Raw genomic sequence first — 22,574 nt, 5'->3', positions numbered from 1 at the left:
GGCCTGCAACGCATTTTGATCTACCATCCGGTCCATCTCCCTTTGGAAGACGGAGACCCCGTTGGTGACGCCAAAGGGAACCCTAAGGAAGTGATAGAGGCGGCCGTTTGCCTCAAAGGCAGTGTACTGGCGGTCCTCAGGGCGGATGGGGAGCTGGTGGTACGCTGATTTCAGGTCAATGGTCGAGAAGACGCGGTACTGCGCGATCTGGTTGACCATATCAGCTATACGGGGGAGTGGGTAGGCGTCCAGCAGGGTGTAGCGATTTATTGTCTGGCTGTAGTCGATGACCAGGCGCTGCTTCTCGCCGGTCTTAACGACCACAACCTGGGCTCGCCAGGGGCTGGTGCTGCCCTCAATAATCCCTTCTTTCAGGAGCCGCTCCACTTCGGTTTTAATGAAAACCCTGTCCCCGGCACTGTATCGCCTGCTCTTTGTGGCGATGGGCTTACAGTCGGGGGTGAGGTTAGCAAACAGTTGGGGGGGGGTGACTCTGAGTGTGGAGAGGTTGCACCTGGTGCGCGGCGGGCAGTTTGGAAGCTGCTGGCTGCGGACTGTGAGTGGGGGTAGGGGTCCACCGTACGCCATCGTAACACTTTTAAGGTGGCACTGAAAATCTAACCCCAGCAGGACGGCAGCGCAGAGGTCAGGCAGGACCAGAAGTTTAAAATGATCGTACACGGTCCCGTCTACTACGAGTGTCACCACGCAGTAGCCGCCGATGTCCGCCGACTGGGACTCGGAGGCCATAGAAATCCGCTGTTGCGCAGGCAGGACTGGGAGAGAGCAACGCCGCACCGTGTCGGGGTGGATGAAGCTCTCCGTGCTCCCAGAGTCAAAAAGGCAGATTGTATCGTGACCATTTACCTTAATGTCCATTGTGGAACTGGCCAGTTGGTGCGGTCTCGCTTGGTCCAGTGTAACGGATGCCAGCGTAGGGGTCGGTGTGTCGCTGCGGGTATCAGATGAGGCGGTGTCGGGGGCCTGCTGCGTCCCGGCTGTCGTCCAAGATGGCGGCGTCCATGATCCCCATGTGGCTGGAGGCGTCCAAAATGGCTGCTGTACCGGTGATTCGCACATGGCCGGGGAGGTCCAAGATGGCGGCCCGCATGGCCCACACGCGGCGCTGCTGGGGTTCGGGGTGGCTTTGGCCCTGCAGACGCTAGCGTAGTGTCCCTTCTTCCCGCAGCCCGAGCAGATCGCGTTTTTCGCCGGGCAGCGCGCTCTGGGGTGTTTTGCCTGGCCACAGAAGTAGCATTTCTGGCCTTGGGGCACTGCTGTCTGGCCTTGGGACACTGCTGCGGTAGTTGGGCCGTTGTTGGGGTGTGGCTGGGGTGGCACGGCGCTATGAGGCGGTCCTACCGTGTCCCAGGCTGTCATTCCCCGCGGCGTCCACGTTGCAGAGGAGTAGGCATCCATGCCCTGGTAGGCTGCATCCAACGATAGTGCGAGTTCAGAGGCCTTGTTGAGGTCGAGGTTACTCTGCTCCAACAGTCGCTGTCGGGTGTAATTGGATCTGTGGCCCGCTACAAAAGCGTCCCGGATAAGTTCCTCTGTGTACACGGCGGCCTTTACATCCTTACAACCACAGGCCCGGCCAAGCACAGACAGTGCCTGAAGGTATTCCACGGTCGATTCCCCAGGTTGTTGTTTATGACTCCCCAGGAGGTGCCTGGCGTACACTTCGTTCACTGGGCGCGTGTACTGGTCCTTGAGGAGCTTGATAGCGTCCGCGTACGAGGTCGCGTCTTGGATGACCGAGTACACTCGGTGGTTCACTTTGGAGGTCAGGACATCCAGTTTGTCCTCGTCCGATTTGATTGCTTCGGAGGCGGTCAGGAATTTTTCGAAACACTTAAGCCAGTGAGTAAACTTGGTGGATGAGTCCGCCTCCCGATGATCTAAGTCCAGGCATGCTGGTGTGAGGATCTTCTCCATTATAAAAATGTTGTTAATAAAATTGATGCGCTATCAATTACTCATAAAAGACTGAGAGTTAGAAGAGTAACTAAAGGCTTTTATTAACAACAGAATGGAGGTCTGCCTCGCGTGGTCGACCGGTCCATGATACTAAGGGCTGGGGAGCAGTCACCTTTATACTAGGACCTGTGGGAGGAGTCAGCCGAGGCATGTCCAGGCATGTACACAGTGGAATACAAACAGGACAAACAGGAATACAAACAGTGGTTTACCACAGTGGATAATATCAGACTTTCTGTCAGAGTACTGATAGTAACCCCAAGATGCTGCAGGAGGAAAGTCTAGTCCAGTGTACCAATCCCAGCTACTTTTCTGGGCTCTCTCAGTAATTGCTCAGTTAATTTAATGGCATGGAACTATGCCTATTAGGAAGAAGGTGTTAACTGCCCCAATTCCTGCTGTTTTGAACCCTTGACAGCTGTGGAAGAGAAGCGGCTATTGCTCCATCCTTTGGGCAGAATTTAAGTCCCACTCCATGAGCAGAATGGGTAGTATTGATAACCATTATGTCAAAAGGAAAATATTCACGAATCACCACACCAGTCTTGTGCACTAAAATAAAAGTTTTTTGAAGAGTTTTCTTTAACGATTTAGGAACGCTGGATTGCCATTGCTGGGTTATTTAAAATAACCGCAATCCAAACAAACAAACGCTGCACAATGGTTATGGTATTTTTGATTGGCTGCCCTTTAAATTCCACACCATCTATCAAATTCACATTAATAATGTCCAAGGATAATGACATAATTTAATACTGTAACAAAATTATAATGACAAGAAAATGGCAGAAAATGCAATGGAATTTCAGAGCAGTAGCAAAAGAGAATTTTTTAATATTAAACCTAAGGTTTGCTTCTTGATTATGATCCGATTGAGTGAAACAGAATCCTGCTGAATTGCCCAAAGATGTGAAGCATGGAGTTTGTGTGACAAGATCTTCAGACCGTCCCTTCTGTTTTGCAGTGTGCATTCATTCTTCCGTCTTACACAATAAAAAGAGTGGCAACCTTTTTTTCTTCATGGTCATTATCTATTTGACAGCTTGTCTGCCTCATGCTTACAATTCCAGGTCAATGCACATACTTGGTCAAATATGACTGAGTGTAAAATGTGACAAGATTAAGTAGGGAAAGGATGATTTCTGAATGGAGAAGGTGCAATTTGAATCTTTCAGTATCCTTTCCAGTCGAGATAGTCTGCAAGCATCTTATGCAATGATCAGTAGCTGAAAACAAATGATAGTTTTGACTAAAATGGTTAGGAATAGCCTTAGTTGTCAGTCCCAAGGGAGTAGAAATATTGGAGGCTCTTTGCGAAGGTCCAGACTGGATGTCAGTCAAGTCTGTAGAGAAAGCCTGTACTCCTAGAGTCAGTGAAGTGATCCATGGTTTAGATTGCTAGATGCTATAAATGACTGCCGGTTTTATTTGGGGATTTAGAAGCTTTATTGTCAAGCAGATGTCTAAACCTGGAAAAGGTAACAGTGGAACTCATTATTTTCCTCACATTAAGCCTGGTTTAATTTCACATGGTTTAATTTTCCTACAGCCTACATTTAGTGTGGCTGTAAGCTGCATTGAAGCCAAGAGAGATTCCTATGTGGTTGATTTGAAATGGCTTACATCTTTGTTTCTAACTCTAACTAGAAATCAAAGTTAAATTGCCAATCCTCTGTGATACAGCCCTGGTGATAGTATTGATAACATCCCTGTCCTAACATAACTCCAGTGCAGAAGGCAGTATGCTGGAGCACAAGCACATGGCACCAGAGAGAGGCAGGAAGCCAACTTCAATCCCACTTCTGCTCAGGTGTAAATCTTAGTCAAGGAAGGTATAAGGAAAAAAAATACTGAATATCCAGCGTAGAAGATCTTGGAATTGTTACATGGAATCCTTGGTTAAACTTGTAAATATAACTGAGCTATAAGTACAGATTAATCAGTCAGATTTGCAGAGTTCCCCACTGTTTGTGTGGAGCTGTTTTATCTCCATCTATCATTAATTTGCAATTATTCTATGGCTGTTGATAACTCTATCCCTACATTCCTACACTGAAGTGGAAAATTATCACTCATTGCTCTGAATTATTCATCTATCTTGCATAGTGCTGGAGAATGACTTTTAACATGGAATAAATAAAATGTTCAAACTATTGTGACGGATTTCATTGACTTGTGATAGAAGAACGTCCTGTAAGTTGTTGTTGTGAACAATATATTTTTGAACCTTAGGATGAAAACACGACCTCACTTCTTATTCACACAATTTAAACTAGGCACTTGTTGGGGGCAGATGTGAAACTATACTTATCGCAATATTGAATTATAAGGATGTACCTCATGAGTGTGATGAACATTGGATCATACCCATTACAGATAAGCATTCTATTTATACAACTGGTTTTGTCAGTTTTATTCTTTGTGTTATGTAATTTTGGTGTGATTTTGTTGTGCCAGAATGGTCTGCACAGTGTATATTTTTTGTTACCTCATAAATGTGGGGATCGAGTTTTATAGCCTTTTTTTCATTGTAACAGTAATCTATGATTGTTTCAAGAAAGTGTCATATACGGAGCTAGATTATTTTAGCTGTCATATTCTAGGTGGCATGTGCCGTAGTGGTCTCCTTCCCTGGGTATTCTTGTGGTATAAGACATTGAAAGATTCCTTCTATAACGCACTATGAGTTAACAGTTTCACAAACTATATTTAATACATGTTTTAACTGAATCTTTCAAAATAAGCTAAAGGCAATTTACAGGTTGTATGGAAAAATAAGGGAAATTTTACAATACGATTTAATATGCTTTGATATTAGAACATAGCGCAGCTTTTCAAAATGGCTTACATTTGCCAAAAACGACTCCTAGATATATTGTCACATGATGGTTGGCAAACAATGGAGAGTAAAGCCTTTTAACTCTTCAAAGAAAAAGAGGGTGGACTTTATCCCAGAGTGGTATCCGGGTGGCTGGCCGCCAGAACTGGACCTTATTTACATCGGCCAGCAGACTGCTGCCAGAACCCGAGAGCCCCGGGGCAGACCGCCGGTCTCTGGGTCGCAGGAAGGTTGGCTCCAGGGGGAGGGGGATTGGTGGAGGGAGAGGTCGGAGCAACAGCGGATAAGACTGGGTTTGCAGGGCCAGGAGGAACTCGCCCCTTGTGTCCACTCAGCCCCAGCCATCAGCTGACGCTGGTCGGGGTGGGTACGGTGCAGGCTCCACCCAGTTCAGCCCGAAATGGCATCGAGATCCTATTGACGTGGTTGGACTCCGATTTAAATATTTTAATCAGCTGAGTGTCCTCTTCAGGCGGCCTGCTCGGGCCAGCTACTCGGGAGGACTCCAGCAAAATGGCAGCGCAGATTCCATCTGCAGATCACCGTCACCCCGTTTCCGCCTGGCGGAAGACCTGAAAATTCAGCTCATAATTGAAGAGTAGTGTTTAATTGATGTAGATTCAGCACTCTCAATTTAATTTTTCAACTGTCAAAGGCGCGTGCTTTGCTTTACAGTGACAACGATTTTCTGTGGTGTGCTTAAGAGTACTAGAGGGCATTCCAAAGGAATACATTTGAAACTTAGATACTCTACTGTCTTACCATTCTGTGTCTTTTGATTGAAGAGAGCCGACTATCGATCACCTCTTTTCAGTTAGAAGAAAACACACTGGTATTGTGGATGACTGGGCATTTCACATTGTGTATACATTTCAGTGCACATGTACTGAGATCTGTCACCCCTTCCTTGTGTAGTAGGATGAACAGGTTGTAAAAGTGGGCTCCTCTTCTCACACTGTTACATAATTGATGATGTTACTGACCCAGCACTACCAATATAATGGGCATAGAACATAGTTAACATAGAATCACTAAATATCTAAGAATTTTTAGTCATACAATTAGCTCTTTCCCATTTTTGAGCAGCCAATGTAGAATACAATCTAGAGTAGCAGAAGGAGCTGCTTGCCTACCTGCCCATTTCAGCCAGGAAGTGAGTGGTGCAAGATTGATACATTACAACAATGACTGCATTTCAAAAATACTCGATTGGCTGGTAAACACTTTAGAATGTGAGAGGCACTCTATGAACGCAAGTCCTTTCTTTTATTAAAGAGGGGGACTGAAAAAGAAATACTGCACTATTTATCTTTAACTGTCATTTTCTTTAATATACAATATTAAAAGTGACCTCGAAAATAGGAACAAAGAGCAATGGTCTGCTGAAATGTTGTATTTAACACACCAGTGTACGCTGTTGCTGGATCTTGATAAATTGTTAACCAATTTACTAAGAAGTATGCTTCGGTCAGGACAACCATCTGATGGCAGAGAATGAGAAGGCTCCATGGAAATTCTATGGTTGAATGAGATTTCTATTTGAATCAGGTGTGCACTTGTCTAGGGTTCACAATATTCATAATTGGGTGAGTAAAGCACATGAATAAAAACATGATGCTTTCTCTGTGCCATATAACCAGAAAATTCAGCTTCTTAGTAGTATGTGGAAAATAGGATTATTGCATTTTTAAAACAATATCCATTTTGTTGAACTGTATTGGCTGAATTTTAACCCATTGAGTATTGATCATTAAATTCAGATTTTTTTTGCCCCCCCCCCAATTTTCTTCCCGCCTTTCTTGAAGAGACTAACATAAGCTGGAGTTTTAATATCCCAGGTTGACCGCAGCCTTGCAGTACTTCATCCAAGTGACTGCACTTCAGTTGTGAGACGGGGCTATGAGCATTGACAGGCCTAAGTGTTGAACCTGAGCCTGTCCTCGTGCACTTTCAAGTAGAAATGTTTGGAATGGATGAGAAGCAGGACCCCTAGGAGATTTTATTTTTCCATTCTAGTGCTGATGCATCCCAAAAGCCACCTGACATTAAAGGCCCTAATACTAAAATTAGGGCCTTCTTGATCTGCTGTAGCTCAGTAGCACACAGTGTACTTACCCACTGAGATGCAGGGCCAAACACTGCATTTCCTTATTCAAACTTTCAATCACAGTATGCACTTACTAACCTATAAAAATCTGTTATTCTGCACCCAGGATTATTCACTTCCACAATTTCCATGCTCCTCAGTTTTTGATTTTCATGTGCCTTGGGCCATCGTCTCTCAAGAGGTCAGGGGCTTGGGGTGTCTGTTTGCAGGCTTCTGCATAATCCACATTAGGACCTGTCTCTAGAAAGCATGAAGCAACATCTAAGGTGACCGTTCCACTGATTTTCCATCTCATCTTGTAGGAACGTGTTTTGCTTCGGTTTAGCACTCGTCCAGGATGACATTGTTGAGAGTGATGCCTCACTGTATGGGAAATCACTGACCAAACCACAATTCTACCAACAATGTATTCAAGGTCCAGCCAGCTGTACCAACCACAATCAACGATATTGGGAATTCACACAGATTTAGTTGAAACATACATGGGCTCTGAAATTCTGGCACTAATCAAGGGCAGAAAAGGAGCAGATCAATCTCATCGGCCGGAATTTAGAATGGAACCCAGCAGTGTAGGATTCCACCTATTTTTTGCATGTCACCACTTTACAGCAGTTGGATCTTCTGCCCATCCCCCATGTTAGGGGGGACTGTCTAGGAGAGTTTCAAGGCTTCCCAGGGAAATTATACCCCTTGCATCTACCTTGGACCTCAGTGAACTCATGCCAACTGCTAACTGACATGCTTCCCATTGAGGCTTGTAAAAGCCTCCCAACCCTGACAAGGGAAAGGTAATCAATCCCAAAAGGCGTTGATTATGATCCTTAAGGGGTCCACTTGCTCCACTGGTAGCAGGCACTAGAAGAGACTACTTCTCTTTGGGACCTTGCGAGATCTCTGCTCTGCTTTCAGAGTGGCAGGGTGCCACTACAACATTCTGTTGACATTCCAAGGTGGGCACTGCTGATGTACCTTTGCAGGTCCAGCCATGCAGATGACCCCTTTCCCAGGATTTTGAATTGGGGCTAGGGTGGGCAAGGGGTTCCGCTACAATGCACTTGCACCAGTGGAACAGACCCCCAGGAATTTTGGTCTTGTAGTAACATACAATGCTGGGTCAACACATGTCTTATCAAATTTATGAAGCTAAAGATCGCTACAATAAACTTTTACACTTATCGCAATAAAAATGTGTATCTATTATAAAGATGAGAAGTATCAGATCAATCGTTTGGACAGAAAGTCTGCATGGAAGAACACCCCAGTTTGTTTGATGCCCAAAACATACATTTTGCTACTTTGAAATACAGCCATTGTTAAAAAGGACTACAAAGTTATTTCTCTTCCAAATTACAGCAATTAGCAGCTTCCCTAAAAGTATTTAACAAGTAATGTTTAGTGGGTTTTAATTTTTTTTACAGCTTTGAACTGTAACATAAGAATAGGCTAAGTCCATATTAAAATGGTTTACAATGATCTGAATAAAAGGTAATAAAATATTTCAAGAGCCTTTCAACAAATGTCATTACACAATCTGATTTTATGTGACCTATAGCGGATCTCATCTTGGTGACACCCGACCTGTAGATCAGCTCTCTGTCCTTGGTCCCATCATGTCATCCTATGATGCATTAACTGCCAGTCTCTACTTGAAAAATACATCTCAAAAAGTCCTTGCTGATCTTTGGTAGTCATATATTGCAATGTGTTCTGTGTCCTTTTTCACTCATCTATCTTGTAAGTCTTTTTTCTCTTGCTGTTTAGACACCTAAGCATATACCCTCTGACTGAGAGAGTTTCTGTACTTATGCCAATATTATCACATTTTAACTACTGAGAGATATATTAAAGCAACTCCCAGATCTCTCAGCATGTGGGAAATTTTACTTATGCAATGAGGGGTCATATATTCCTGTGAGATATCTTTGGTGAATCGCAGCTTGGAACATTCGGGTAGTAATTGGTTTCAGCCTGTTTTCGGGCCCAAAATAGTAGACTCACTGCAAGCCGGCGGCCCAAGGCTCACCCCAAAATTGGGGCTCAATTTAATAATAAGAGGTGAGCTGCCAACGCATGTCCATGCCTCCAAAGTCTGGGATCGGATTTGGGCCTGCTGCCTCACTAACAGCAGCCCTTGGGTAAGTCCTGGGACTGGGGATAAAGGACAACGTAGGGTTGCCAAGCGCAGGCAAGCAGCAGCCTGCAGTAGTTGGGAGGAACATGCTTGACTCCACAGGAGAGGAAAAAAGAAAGGCTTTCCCTGCCATTTGTTTGGCGGCCTCCAGCAGTCTGTTTACTAGAACTGGAAAAACTAGCTACTACTTTTCCTTAATTTTGTAGAAGGGTCCTGAAACAGGCGCAGGACCCTTCTTTGCATATTTAAATTGATCCAATACTGATTTCAGGTGGCTGCCAGGGATGTCTAAACACAGTGAGGACCAATATGGCACTGGTCATGCCTCTGGTGCAGATCGGGCGCCAAACCTCATGCCTAGATATTGGTAAATGTTGTGCCCGTTTTACACCCCAAAATACCAATTTCTAACCCATTATCTTCCACTCATTATAACGTAACCAATAGGTTAATATCAAAGAGATTTACAATTCCAATTGATTTTTCTGTATCACAACTCAGATTAAAATAGTAACCCTAAGTAATTTCAAACAAATTTCTACTAAGCTCCTAGACAGTAAACAGAATTACATGCATGTTAAAGCTGAGTACACTTTCCTGAAGACAATGGCCGGAATTTTCTGCAGGTAGGCGGGTTGGGGGCTAAGAGCCTTTGAGGCAGGTGGGAAACCCGAGAGGCCGGTCCAACTTTAACGGCAGGGCCTGATTTGCACATGAGGCCTTGATTTCCCGCCCGCAGCCAGCCAGATTGAGAGGCTGGCTGGCTGCAGGCAGGTTGGCCTGCAGCTGCAGAGAGGGAGCGAGGGGTCATTCTGGGGGAGGGATCACGGGGCGAGGGTGGGGATCGGGGATCGGTGGCGAGGGGTCGGCCGGAGCATCGGGGTCAACTGGGAGGGGAGGCTGGGAGTGGTCAGCCAGAGCATCGGTGGTTGGGGGGGGGGGGCGGTCAGCCAGAGGTTTGACGGGGGGGGGGGGAAGAGAGGATCGGGGCCAGCCACCGGAGGATTGTGGTCGGCCTCTGCATCATCGGTGGGGTCGGGAGGCTTCATGGTGGGGATCGAAGGCCTGGGAAGGTGATCGGAGGCCTCACGGTGGGGTCTCCGATCGCAGGGGGTGGGTTAGGTAGGGACGCTGGATCCAGGGGGTAAGTATAAAGCCACTTACCTCATGGATCCAACCATCCCCACCTCGGTTTAGCTGCCGAGTTTCACAAATTGTAGGAGACCTGTCCAGTCAGTTAAATTCAAAATGGAGGTGAAAAAAGAGGCTTCCAGCCTCATTATAATATTTAAATTGTAGCACCGCCCCCTGGGAGCAGGTTGGTCACCTGCCCTCAGTCCCGCCCCCATCCCACTTCTGTTAAAGCCGGAAATGGGCGAGTTGAAGGCTGGACCAAGTCGGGAATCCCATTTTTAACAATTTAACTGCCCTCACGATCAAAACCCACCCTTTTTTTTAGGGGAAAATTCCAGCCAATGTGTTGGACCATCATTTATAGATTTGGTAAGCAGCCATTAACAAGCCATCATGAAATTGAGAAAAGCATCCACACTAGTTTATGTCATTAAACTGATGTTGCATAGTTCTGTATGTAGGATCCCTTTTGTCAAATGCTTTAGTGAAAAGTAACTTAGTGTGGAAATACTGCTTCATATAAATCAGCAGTTTGGGTTTTATAGCAATGAATTCCTTTAGATGTAGAATGCAGGTTACTAGTAGCAGTAACATTTTATTAGTTGTCTGAAAAGTCCAGCCTTGTTAATTAATTCTGTATTTTTTTTCTATTGGCTAAATCAAATACATTCACCAAATTTGTGCTTGATGTTACCATCTTCCTTTATAGTATTAATTCTAAAGCCTCCCATAACCTGTGAAAATGGTAAGGTTCATAAAAGGAAAATGCAGCAGATTGTAATGATTTCAGCTGCGTTGTCCTCTGGTTGGCCCACTGGTGCTGGACATTGATGCCTTTACATCCCTATACCAGGACTGGCAGGAAACAGGTTCTCCACTGTGATCCCTTACATTATCACTTTCTAACCACAGCTGAGTTGCACAAGGGAGGCACTTCTACAGAATAAGGGAAGTTAAATTGAAAAAAATATAATCTGATTTGCCTTCTGCCTGTTCAAGAACACGAATAGAAAAAATGACGGCTGCCCATTATCTTTGCTGGGGAGAGGAGTGCAGAATCAGGGGATTCAAAGAGAAGCAAATAACTTGGAGTAGGGATAGGAAACAAATACAATATTTAAACCACAGCATAGTGTGTTTTTTCTCCCAAATTTAGAGTCATATTTAAAACAAAAGATTAACAGAAATATGTGTATTAAATTGTAAGTGTTGGCAGTGTGTTACAAGGCCATACCACAAGCAACTCTCATAGTCATGTCATAAACCATGAGAGTATAGCTCAAGTGGTTTCTTAACAGTCCAAAGAGAAATATATATATGTAATATTTTTATAACATAATAAAAGTTCACTGGCCTAGTGCCTGTTTCCTTGTGCGTGGTCTCCATTGTGATGTTTCCATATTTAACAAGCAGGAGGCTCTTAGACGGATTATGGTGAAAATCTCAATATCACATGACAAGAATGTTAACTTATGAAGAGTGAGAACTAATTCGTTAGAGAACATAGATGTGCTTTGCTTTTTGATTTTTCTACATTTGGTATTTTCTGTTTGCATTATTTTACCAGTATGCATCACACTGCACTTTGTGTCAAACTCTAACAAGTGATTCCTATAGTATACTGTAGCTTTGTTGTGCTCCTTTCGTTACCATGTATATTTTTTAACTGATCCGCGCTTCCTTTACTTTCAGTTACGGAAGAGTTTATGCTGCAGACCCCTACCACCACGCACTTGCTCCAGCAGCCACCTACGGCGTTGGTGCCGTGGTAAGCCTAGCATTGATTCAGTACTTTTCTTTCTTGCTGCTTCATTCCTGCATGTTTTTTTTAATATCTCCGCCAGCATATCCTCAGTTTAACTTAATTGAATTTGTCTCTGGTGCTAACAGCAGCTAAAATGCCACATTAATCCTTCCAGCAAACTTGATGAATGTCTTAATTTCTTGGCAATGTAGTGCATGTAAGTTATTATATTTCTAATTTTGCGAGTATCACCTAGCTGAACATTTGGCTTAATGGAATAATTAGTCATTTTGATAATTAAATCCATCACTTTGTTTCAGAATGCTTTTGCACCCTTGACTGATGCCAAGACTAGGAGCCTTGCTGATGATGTCGGTCTCGTTCTTTCTTCATTGCAGGCTAGTATATACCGAGGGGGATACAGCCGTTTTGCTCCATACTAAATGACATACCATTAAATCTTCTGCTGGGGAAAAAAGAAGCTTTTCCAAGGCCTGGGTATTGCAATACATGCAGCAGTGCATCATTTTAGCAACTCTAAAAAGAGGAAAAATACTACATTTTTTTAATCTTATACCTCAGATATTTTGTTCTGTGTATTTTAATAAGTGGGTTTTGATTTCTGAAAGTTACCTATCTGATTATTGGCTAAAGCAACTGCTTTTCTTATGGTGATAAAAGACTGTGAGATGTGAGAACTGTGAGAGCCACAATCACTGAGACACGTATATGTGAAGGTGTGGAACAGTAGTCATTGGGATTCTCACCTGTTTTTGTAAGTGACTAAATCAGTCATTTTTTTTTTCATTTCAATTTTGTTTGCTTTACGAAACGAGGGAGGGTTAAGGGAAGGGTTGTCAATCTGCATAAAATAGATTTGAAAGAGGGCACCACTGCACCAAGTATCTTGCTATCAATTGTCTTAAATTATTCACGATTTGTTCAAGCCAAAGGTTATGTTTCTGGATGTTTCTCGGCACTTGTACATAAAGGTTTCAGTAAAAGGGGCATCCATTCAATTACAAGATACTCCACCAGGCAGTATTCAGCAGTTCAACCATAGATAGGTCTATTTAAGTAAACCTGCTAGTTAGGCCATCAGTGAGCATTCTTTTTATATTACTTCCAGTATATAAATTATTGATATCATTGCTGACTTTTGTATTATGGGAGGGAAAACATTGAAAAAATGGTGATAAAGCATTGTTTATATTTTTCTTTTTTTCAGAAGGAAAGTAATAAACTAGGTTCTTTGTACCAGTAAAATGTATAAATAAATTTCAAATTGTGCAGTGGAAATGTTCAGTTATAGATTACACAGCCTATGATGTTTTAGAATTAGCATAGTAGATCAACTGTAAGGCGTATCATTTTTATGGAATACATGATAATCATATTCAGATTTATATAAGCATTTTACAAGTATTGCAATCATTAAGTGTAGATAATCATGGTATTTTCGTCAGCTTGGTACTTTTGAGACATGACTGTGTTGTGTAAACAAACGGCAATTTTTCATCGCTTGACAGCTCGCGTTATTTTGTTATGTTATTTTTCTGAGGAGGCCTTTTATTTTTTGGACTGGACTGAATCAAGTGTTCACAAAAAGAAAGCATTTTACTTTACAATGCTTCAAATAAATCACAAAATTAGAAAGTGGATTCCGCCTCTGGATCGTTTCAGTGTTAAAAGTGCAATGTAAGCAAGTTGTCGGGTCAGCTTGTTCGAGCGTCCGTGAAAAATTGCAGCTTGTCTGTGCATATGCTAGAGTCCGTTCACTTTGTCCTGTTTAACAGTACCTAAGTTGGGGTGTTTGTCACGGGTCTCCTTGTTTTTTGTAATAATGCAGCTTAAAAACTTTTTCCTCTGCCTTTTCGCTGCAACTCTTAGTTATACTCCTCATGTGTACTGTGTGCGCCTCCTGGCATGCACTGAGTAAATATCAACCCACAAGCTGTGATATACCTATGCGATTAAAAACCTGCTGGAAAGTATTGTGGCCAGGCTTTCTCTTTGTCATCGTATGTGCATGCAGTATGATCAGTTGAACAATAATCATCAATAAAATTTCACAAAATTGGAACTACTGATACTGTTGCTTCTTTTTTCCAATTATGGGACATCATCAAATGTTGCTCAACTTGTGATTAGTGTATGTGGAGTTTTTACTACTGATTTTAACATGGGAGAGGAATTTAAACATTCTTAAGACGTTGTGGGGCCAATTTCCCTGGAGTCCTGTATCCTGGTGCCGGACAGGCCCAGTGATCTAGAAGTTGGTTTGTACCTGCCTCCTGGCCCGAACTGGGGCAGGGAATGAACCCTGCATCGGAACGGGTCGGCTCGAGGCACACACGATATTGGGCCCCAGGTCTCGTACAAATAACACCAGTGAGCTATGGGCAAATGCTGGCCAGTCCCAGCGAATCGGCATTGGATTTTGGGCCATTGTGTCACCAACAGGAGCCTTCAGGTAGGTCTAGGGAAAGGTAGAGCCAACCGGCAGGGAGGGGTGTGATTGGGAGAGGGAGAATGTGATCAGAGAGGGAGGGGGTCAAGCACACTGGAGTCCTGCTTCTCCTGACTCTGCATTCAGGTAAGTATTTTTTAACAAACTTACCTTATCGGTGGCGGCCTCCAGCAGTTTCTATAGAAACATAGAAAAAATAGGAGCAGGAGTAGGCTATTCGGCCCTTCGAGCCTGCTCCGCCATTCAATATGATCATGGCTGACCCTCTATCTCAATACCATATTCCCGCTCTCTCCCCATACCCCTATAATGGCTGAATCCACACAGACCAATTTTGCAAAGGGGGGCTCAAATGGCTGTTAAGCCTCTTATTTGCAATTGGAAAAGCCTCACATCTGTTTCAGGCATGGGCCCTGGACGCCTCTTTTTCTGCCTTTACCAATATGGCAGGTGGCATACTTCCAGTGCAGAATATGCATGTGTGTGCTACCCAGCATATTGGATGCTTGGGTGCCAATTTTGCACCTGAAAAATGGGCACAGCATCAATGAATTTCTAGGCCAGTGTGTCCAAAGAGCATTGAACCCATCAAAACCAATATATGTCTGAATTTTGTGTCCTGGGTTATTAATATGGCAAAGTCACACCCCCAGTATAGTTCTACTCCCTGGCAGGACATTGCACTAAGAAATGGGAGCGGAAGTGGGAACTCAGCAGCAGGACTGCGATGCCCAAAAATCCATTGGGTTCCTTAAAAAAAAAAGTCAATTACTCTGTCAGCTATCTTCACCTTGCTGCCTGGCCTCCTCATGCCCTCCAGTCATAGTGGGGTCCACACGCAAAGTCCACCACTAGCTTCTTGAGGTGCTGCTGGAAATAGTTACTGGACATAACCAGAGGAAATTGAGGCAGAAGGACCAGGAACACATCTCCTGCCTCTTTACCATGGCAGTGCCTAGTGTACATGCAGGCCTGCCGATGAAAATCCTGTAACTCCCAGAGTAATGTAAAGGGGAGCAGAGAACCAGCCTAATGAGCCAATAAATGGAGAAAATATCTTGGATTTGAATGAGGGATGACCAAATCTCCAATTTTATGCACCTGAGAAGTCTTGTCAAGAGTGGGCTTGGCAGGTATGAGTATGGCTGGAGGAGTGGAGAAATTATGGATTTCCTGCAAGGAGGCAATTCTGAATACAAAGCCAAGGTACAAAGCTTAAGGCGCTCTGGTTTGGTTGACCAGGACTACCAAATAACTCATAAAGAAGAAAAAAGCACTTAAGGCCATGAAGGAAAATGCCATAGAATTAAAATGAATGTAAAAATAGTGATCAGAATGCAAAGAAAATTTTTGAATTGCATATGTTAAGAGAAATGAAGTAAAATAATAAGCTATTGAAATAATACAGAAAAGGCAACGAGAATGATTGAGGGGATGGAGAGATTAGATTATGATGAGCGATTACATAAATTGGGCAAGAGAAGCTTGAGCAGTGATATGATTGCTGTTCATAGGATTCTAAAGGGGCTGGATAATGTCGACCATGACCAGCTATTTTATCTTGTCCAGAGCAGTAGAACCAGAGGGCATGGCTTGAAATTCAAAACTAATCAGCAGAAACATTCATTCAGTGAAAGAGAGCCCAGAATTTGCTGAAAAAATAACGGCGAGTTCAACGTGCAGGCTGTTATTAATGCGTAAAAAAAAACAGCGACTTGTGGTGAGGAAGAGATACCCCCATGAGTTGTGAATCACTAGAAATTGCTGGACAGGTTTGTGCCGCTCCGCCACTAGCCTCGCAAATATCGAAGCTTTGCCGTCAACCTCCCCACAAGTGTCATAGAGTTGCTGTATATATGTATTACACTCACCCCGTAATGTTTGGGCTAGTATTTAACAGCGTAAGAACCCTGTTAATGGGATGATTTATGCTTCCAATGGCCTTCCACTCTGAAACCAGTTAACAATTAAATAATATTTCTGCACGTACCACATAAAGCGCACAACCAGAATGCCAGTTAAACTGATTTGTTTATTTGATTAAATTGATTCATTAAACTGATTTGTTGTGGATGCTGGCTGGGAGTAAAGTCAATGCGAAATTCATTTCAGCTTGTCAGCATTTAGAGTTACCCCCATCCCCCCAAATTATGCGGGTCTACTCATTTTTGAGTGGCCAACAATCATCACGCTGATTCCACAAGCAACGTCATCCTTTGAATTGCTATCATTTCGCGTGTAGGCAGCAGCTGCCTTCGGTTCCTGAATTTCATGAATTAGGAAACAATCTGAACCCTGGGCAGGAGGCTGCATTATTTTTATATATTTGTGCCATATTCCAAAGGCAAAAAGAAACTTAGAACTACACTAATTCAACAATATTTTAATAAACTTCAATTAGTTAATCAGGTGTCCAAGCTGCCACTTCCGAGCTTTGCTAGCCATTCAAATCCTTAAATTTTATTGGTTAAAAAGATTGACTATTGGTCCCATCGTTCACCAAGGTTCCAGGTGCCCCATTGAACCTGCTGCACCATCAGCAATTCGCACTTCCAGCAACTTGCGGTGCAAAATTAATTACATCTGGAGGGTGAGGCAAAAAATCCAACTCACTGTGCACACTGCAAGATGCCTCACCCCAGCAAATTCTGGGCCATTGTTTGGAGATAACAGCATATGAGACATGATATATGGTAAGTGCAGCATGCTTGGTTCCCAAAGCTTTCCATCACTGGGTGCTTTTCTGATTTCATGTCTGGGTCTGTTGCAGGCTAGTTGATATAGATTGATTTCCATGATTAGTCAACAACTCCATTACTGATATGTCATGCAACTAACAGGATGGTAGAAAGCACACTAGATGAACTTTGGTCTTTTTTTCATCTAGCAGTTCTTGCGTACTAATGGCCCCCCTCTCTTTTTCCTGACTGTTGCACCCAGGCAACAGGCATTCTCTGCAGGCAAAAATCAGGAATATCAGCCCTGTATGTCAGACATTTGAAAAAGTCAAGGACAAGAAAAGGCCACTTGGCCCATCAAAACTCACCTCCCTACTACCTTAGCTCTCCCATCTCTCTCTGGCCTTTTGTGCATCCCTCTCCTTCCTTCACCACACCATTGCCAGCTGGTCCTGCAGCCATCCAGGCCCCATGCTCTAGAATTCCCTCCTCAAACCCCTCTGCCTCTTCACTGCCCCTTCTTTCTTTTAAACCCTCCTTAAAAGCCATCTCTAGCTTTTGTCACCCCTCCTAATATCTCCTGAATTGTTTCAGCATCCATTTTTATCTGATTACACCTCTGTGACACATCTTGAGATGATTTTCTAAGTCAATACGCTAAATAAATGCAAGCTGTTGTTGTATTGCAGCATTCAGCTGTATCTTGAACATTCCTAATGTTTTTACCTTCTACCCTGCCTGGCAAACTTATTCATAATCTTAATTTGAAAACCGTTTCTCCTCATTTAAGTTTATGTTCACTGACCCTATTTTCCTGGCTTAATTTAAAGTAATTCTGAGTTTACGCTATCGATATCGGGACCAGCGGGAGGAGCTCGGCAGGAAACCCGGCGACCAGCGAGGCCCGAGACCAGTCGGGAGCAGTGTGAGACCGGTATAAAAACCGGAGAGAGGCGAGGCCCGAGACCAGTCGGGACCAGTGGGAGCAGCGAGGAGGAGCTCGGCAGGAAACCCGGCGACCAGCGAGGCCCGAGACCAGTCGGGAGCAGTGTGAGACCGGTATAAAAACCGGAGAGAGGCGAGGCGTACCAACTCAGCAGCGGGGAGTGAGCTGGTGCAGTCGGGAGAGCAGGAGGCCAGTAACTGGTGAGTTTAAAAGCTCACCTTTCGCGGGCTTTTTCTTTCACAGCTGGTGCAGTCGGGAGAGCAGGAGGCCAGTAACTCTTATATAGGTGGAGCTGTTGCTAAACCCGAAACACTACAGTGTAGTGTCTCCCACCCTTCCACCTCCTCTAACCTTTTAGGGGTTAGGGGAAGTTGAAAAGGTAGGTTCAATTTATTTTATTTCAGGAGCCTAACCTCGGTGGAAAAGGTTCCAGGACAGGAGGCGGCAGTGAAAATACAACACCAGAAAACAGGTAGGTGACTGGTTGGTGAGTACTTTCACAAACTTATTCTAAGTAGAATTCAATAATTAAGCTAAATCGTAGTAAATAAAAGGGTATTGTAAGGGTTAAGTCATGGAAGGGCAGCTCAGAGCCGTGTCATGCTCCTCCTGTGCCATGTGGGAAATCAGGGACACTGTCTCTGACAACTATGTGTGCAGGAAGTGTGTCCAGCTGCAGCTCCTAGCGGACCGCATGGCGGCGCTGGAGCTGCGAATGGACTCACTCTGGAGCATACGCGATGCTGAGGATGTTGTGGATAGCACATTCAGTGAGTTGGTCACACCGCAGGTAAAGGCTAGCTCAGACAGTAAATGGGTGACCAAAAGGCAGGGTAAAGGCAGGAAGGTAGTGCAGGAGTCACCTGTGGCCATCTCCCTCCAAAACAGGTTTACCGTTTTGGGTACTGTTGGGGGAGATGACTTACCAGGGGAAGGCACCAGCAGCCAGGTTCAGGGCACCATGATTGGCTCTGCTGCACAGAAGGGAGGGAAAAAGAGGGATAGGGCTATAGTGATAGGGGATTCAATTGTAAGGGGGATAGATAGGAGTTTCTGTGGCCGAGACCGAGACTCCAAGATGGTATGTTGCCTCCCTGGTGCAAGGGTCAAGGATGTCTCGGAGCGGGTGCAGAGCATTCTGAAGGGGGAGGGGGATCAGCCAGTTGTCGTGGTACATGTAGGTACCAACGATGTAGGTAAAAAGAGGGAGGAGGTCCTACAAGCTGAATTTAGGGAGTTAGGAGCTAAATTGAAAAGTAGGACTTCAAAGGTAGTAATCTCTGGATTGCTACCAGTGCCACGAGCTAATAAGATTAGAGAGAGTAAGATAGATAAGCTAAATACGTGGCTTGAGCAGTGGTGCAAGGGAGAGGGATTTAAATTCTTGAGGCATTGGAACCAGTTCTTGGGGAGGAGTGACCTGTACCAAGGGGACGGTCTACACCTGAACTGTGAGGGAGCCGATGTCCTCGGGGTAATATTTTCTAGGACGGTTCGGGAGGATTTAAACTAATTTGGCAGGGGGATGGGAACCTAGGTAGTGGAAAAGAGGGAAGTCATATGAAGTCAGAAATAGATGGTAGAAAGGTGAGAAGCAATAAGCAAAGGAGAGAAACACAAAGGGCCAAACTAATTCATAATGAGAGTGTGAAAAAAGCAAGCCTGAAGGCTTTGTATCTTAATGCTAGAAGCATTAGGAACAAGGTGGATGAATTAGTTGTGGAAATAGAGGTAAACAAGTATGATTTGATTGGGATTACAGAAACGTGGCTGCAGGGTGGGCAAGGCTGGGAACTTAACATCCAGGGATATACAATATTTAGGAAGGATCGGCAAAAAGGTAGGGGAGGTGGGGTAGCATTGCTGGTAAAGGAGGGGATTAATGCAATGGAAAGGAAGGATATTAACTCGGATGAAACGGAATCTGTATGGGTAGAAATGAGAAATAGCAAGGGGAGAAAAACGTTAGTGGGTGTGATATATAGGCCTCCAAATAGTAATATGGAGGTGAGGGAAGGCATAAAAAGGGAAATTAGAGAAGCGTGCGATAAGAGCACAGCTGTCATCATGGGTGACTTTAATTTACATATTGATTGGACTACCCAAATTAGTAAAAATTCTGAGGAGGAGGAATTCCTGGAATGTTTTCGGGACGGTTATCTGGACCAATATGTCGAGGAGCCGACTCGAGATCAGGCCATTTTAGACTGGGTATTGTGCAATGAGAAGGGACTTGTCACCAATCTTCTTGTACGAGGCCCCTTGGGTCAGAGCGATCATAATATGATCGAGCTCTCAGTCGAGATGGAGAGTGAGGAAATTGAATCAGAGACTAAGGTCCAGAACTTAAATAAAGGGAATTACGAGGGTATGAGACGGGAATTGGGTAAGATTGATTGGGTGGTGTTTCTGGGGGGATTGACAGTGGATAGACAATGGCAAGCATTCAAAGATAGAATGGAAGAATTCCAGAACATGTTTATACCGGTTTGGCATAAAAATAAACCTAAAAAGGTGACTCAACCGTGGATAACGAGGGAAATTAGGGACAGCATAAAATCAAAAAAAAGGGCATATCAACTGGCAAAAAAAAGCACCAGACCGGAAGATTGGGGGCAGTACAGGATACAGCAGAAGAGGACAAAGGGATTAATCAGGAAGGGGAAAATAGAATACGAAAGTAAACTTGCAGCAAAAATAAAGACAGACTGCAAAAGCTTTTATCGGTATATCAGGAGGAAAAGACTGGTAAAATCCCAAGTCGGTCCCCTGCAGTCCGATTCGGGAAATATATAATGGAGAATAAGGAAATGGCAGACCAATTAAACTCATACTTTGGTTCTGTATTCACAAAGGAGGACACAAATAACCTCCCAGGAATATCGGCAAACATAGGGACTAATGAGAGGGAGGAGCTGACAGAAATTAGTATCTCTAGGGATATGGTGTTGGGTAAGTTGAGGGGACTGAAGGCCGACAAATCCCCGGGGCCTGATAAACTACATCCTAGGGTACTTAAGGAGGTGGCCCTGGAGATAGCAGATGCTCTAAGGATCATCTTCCGGAACTCCATTGACTCGGGAACAGTACCCGTGGATTGGAGGGTAGCTAATGTTACCCCAATATTTAAAAAGGGGGGTAGAGAGAAAGCAGGGAATTATAGACCAGTAAGCCTTACATCGGTTGTGGGCAAAATGCTAGAGTCCATTATTAAGGATAAAATAGCGGAGCACTTGACAAATGGGGAAAGGATCGGACAGAGTCAACATGGATTTACAAAGGGTAAATCGTGTTTGACTAATCTGCTGGAATTTTTTGAGGAAGTAACTGGTAAAATAGATGGGGGAGAGCCAGTGGATGTGGTGTACCTTGACTTCCAGAAAGCCTTCGATAAGGTTCCACACAAAAGATTGTCATGCAAAATTAAGGCTCATGGGATTGGGGGCAAAGTATTAACGTGGATAGAGAACTGGCTGGCGGATAGAAAACAGAGAGTTGGAATAAACGGCTCGTTTTCAGAGTGGCAGGCAGTGACCAGCGGGGTGCCGCAAGGATCTGTCCTGGGACCCCAGCTGTTCACAATATATATAAATGATCTGGATCAGGGAATTGGATGCAATATTTCCAAATTCGCTGACGACACTAAACTAGGAAGAGGGGTGGGCTCTGATGAGGATGTCAGGAGGCTACAGTGCGATTTGGACAGGTTGGGGGAATGGGCGGATACGTGGCAGATGCACTATAATGTGGATAAATGCGAGGTTATCCACTTTGGGGGTAAAAACAGGAGGGTAGATTATTATCTAAATGGCAATAGATTGGGAGATGGGGAAGTGCAGAGGGACCTGGGTGTTCTTGTGCACCAGTCACTGAAGGAGAGCATGCAGGTGCAACAGGCGATTAAGAAGGCAAATGGTATGTTGGCCTTCATATCAAGGGGGTTCGAGTATAGGAATAGGGATACCTTACTACAGCTGTACAAGGTGCTGGTGAGACCGCATCTGGAGTATTGTGTACAGTTTTGGTCGCCCCATCTGCGGAAGGATGTTCTTGCCATGGAAAGAGTGCAACGGCGATTCACCAGGCTGATACCTGGAATGGCGGGAATGACCTACGAAGAGAGATTAAATAGTTTGGGCTTGTACTCACTGGAGTTTAGAAGATTGAGAGGGGATCTCATCGAAACATATAAAATTATGGCAGGCCTGGACAGGCTGAATTCAGAGAGAATGTTTCCAATGGCCAGGGAGCACAGAACCAGGGGCCACAGTCTAAAAATAGCGGGCAAATCATTTAAAACAGAGATGAGGAAGAATTTCTTCACTCAAAGAGTGGTGAGCCTGTGGAATTCCCTGCCACAGAGGGCTGTGAAGGCTAATTCAATAAATATTTTCAAGAGAGAATTGGATATATTTCTGAAGGCTAAGGGGATTAAGGGTTACGGAGAAAAGGCGGGGACGGGGTACTGAACTGGTAAGATCAGCTATGATCTCAGACGAGGATCAGCCATGATCTCATTGAATGGCGGAGCAGGCTCGAAGGGCC

The 22,574-nt window shown here is 44.3% G+C and overlaps 1 protein-coding gene across 11 annotated transcripts in view; it reads left to right on the top strand.

Annotated features, from left to right (window-relative positions):
• rbfox1 (RNA binding fox-1 homolog 1) overlaps positions 1-14,022 on the top strand; it is a 1,299,090-nt gene extending 1,285,068 nt beyond the window's left edge. For 10 of the 11 annotated variants that reach the window (XM_086000896.1, XM_086000891.1, XM_086000894.1 and 7 more), the window contains exons 11-12: positions 11,884-11,959; positions 12,256-14,022. In XM_086000896.1, coding sequence (XP_085857022.1) covers positions 11,884-11,959; positions 12,256-12,378 — 199 coding nt within the window. In that variant the 3' untranslated portion in view covers positions 12,379-14,022. The remainder of the gene's footprint in view (positions 1-11,883; positions 11,960-12,255) is intronic. The other variant, XM_086000892.1, reaches the window with a different exon arrangement.
• Positions 14,023-22,574: the final 8,552 nt, after the last annotated feature.

Source organism: Somniosus microcephalus, chromosome 11 (assembly GCF_052327205.1).
Source record: "Somniosus microcephalus isolate GS21.2 chromosome 11, FLI_Smic_1.0, whole genome shotgun sequence".
In the NCBI taxonomy this organism is placed as follows: Eukaryota; Metazoa; Chordata; class Chondrichthyes; order Squaliformes; family Somniosidae; genus Somniosus; species Somniosus microcephalus.
Note: the sequence above shows the minus strand (reverse complement) of the source record. Positions and strands in the feature narration are given on the sequence as shown.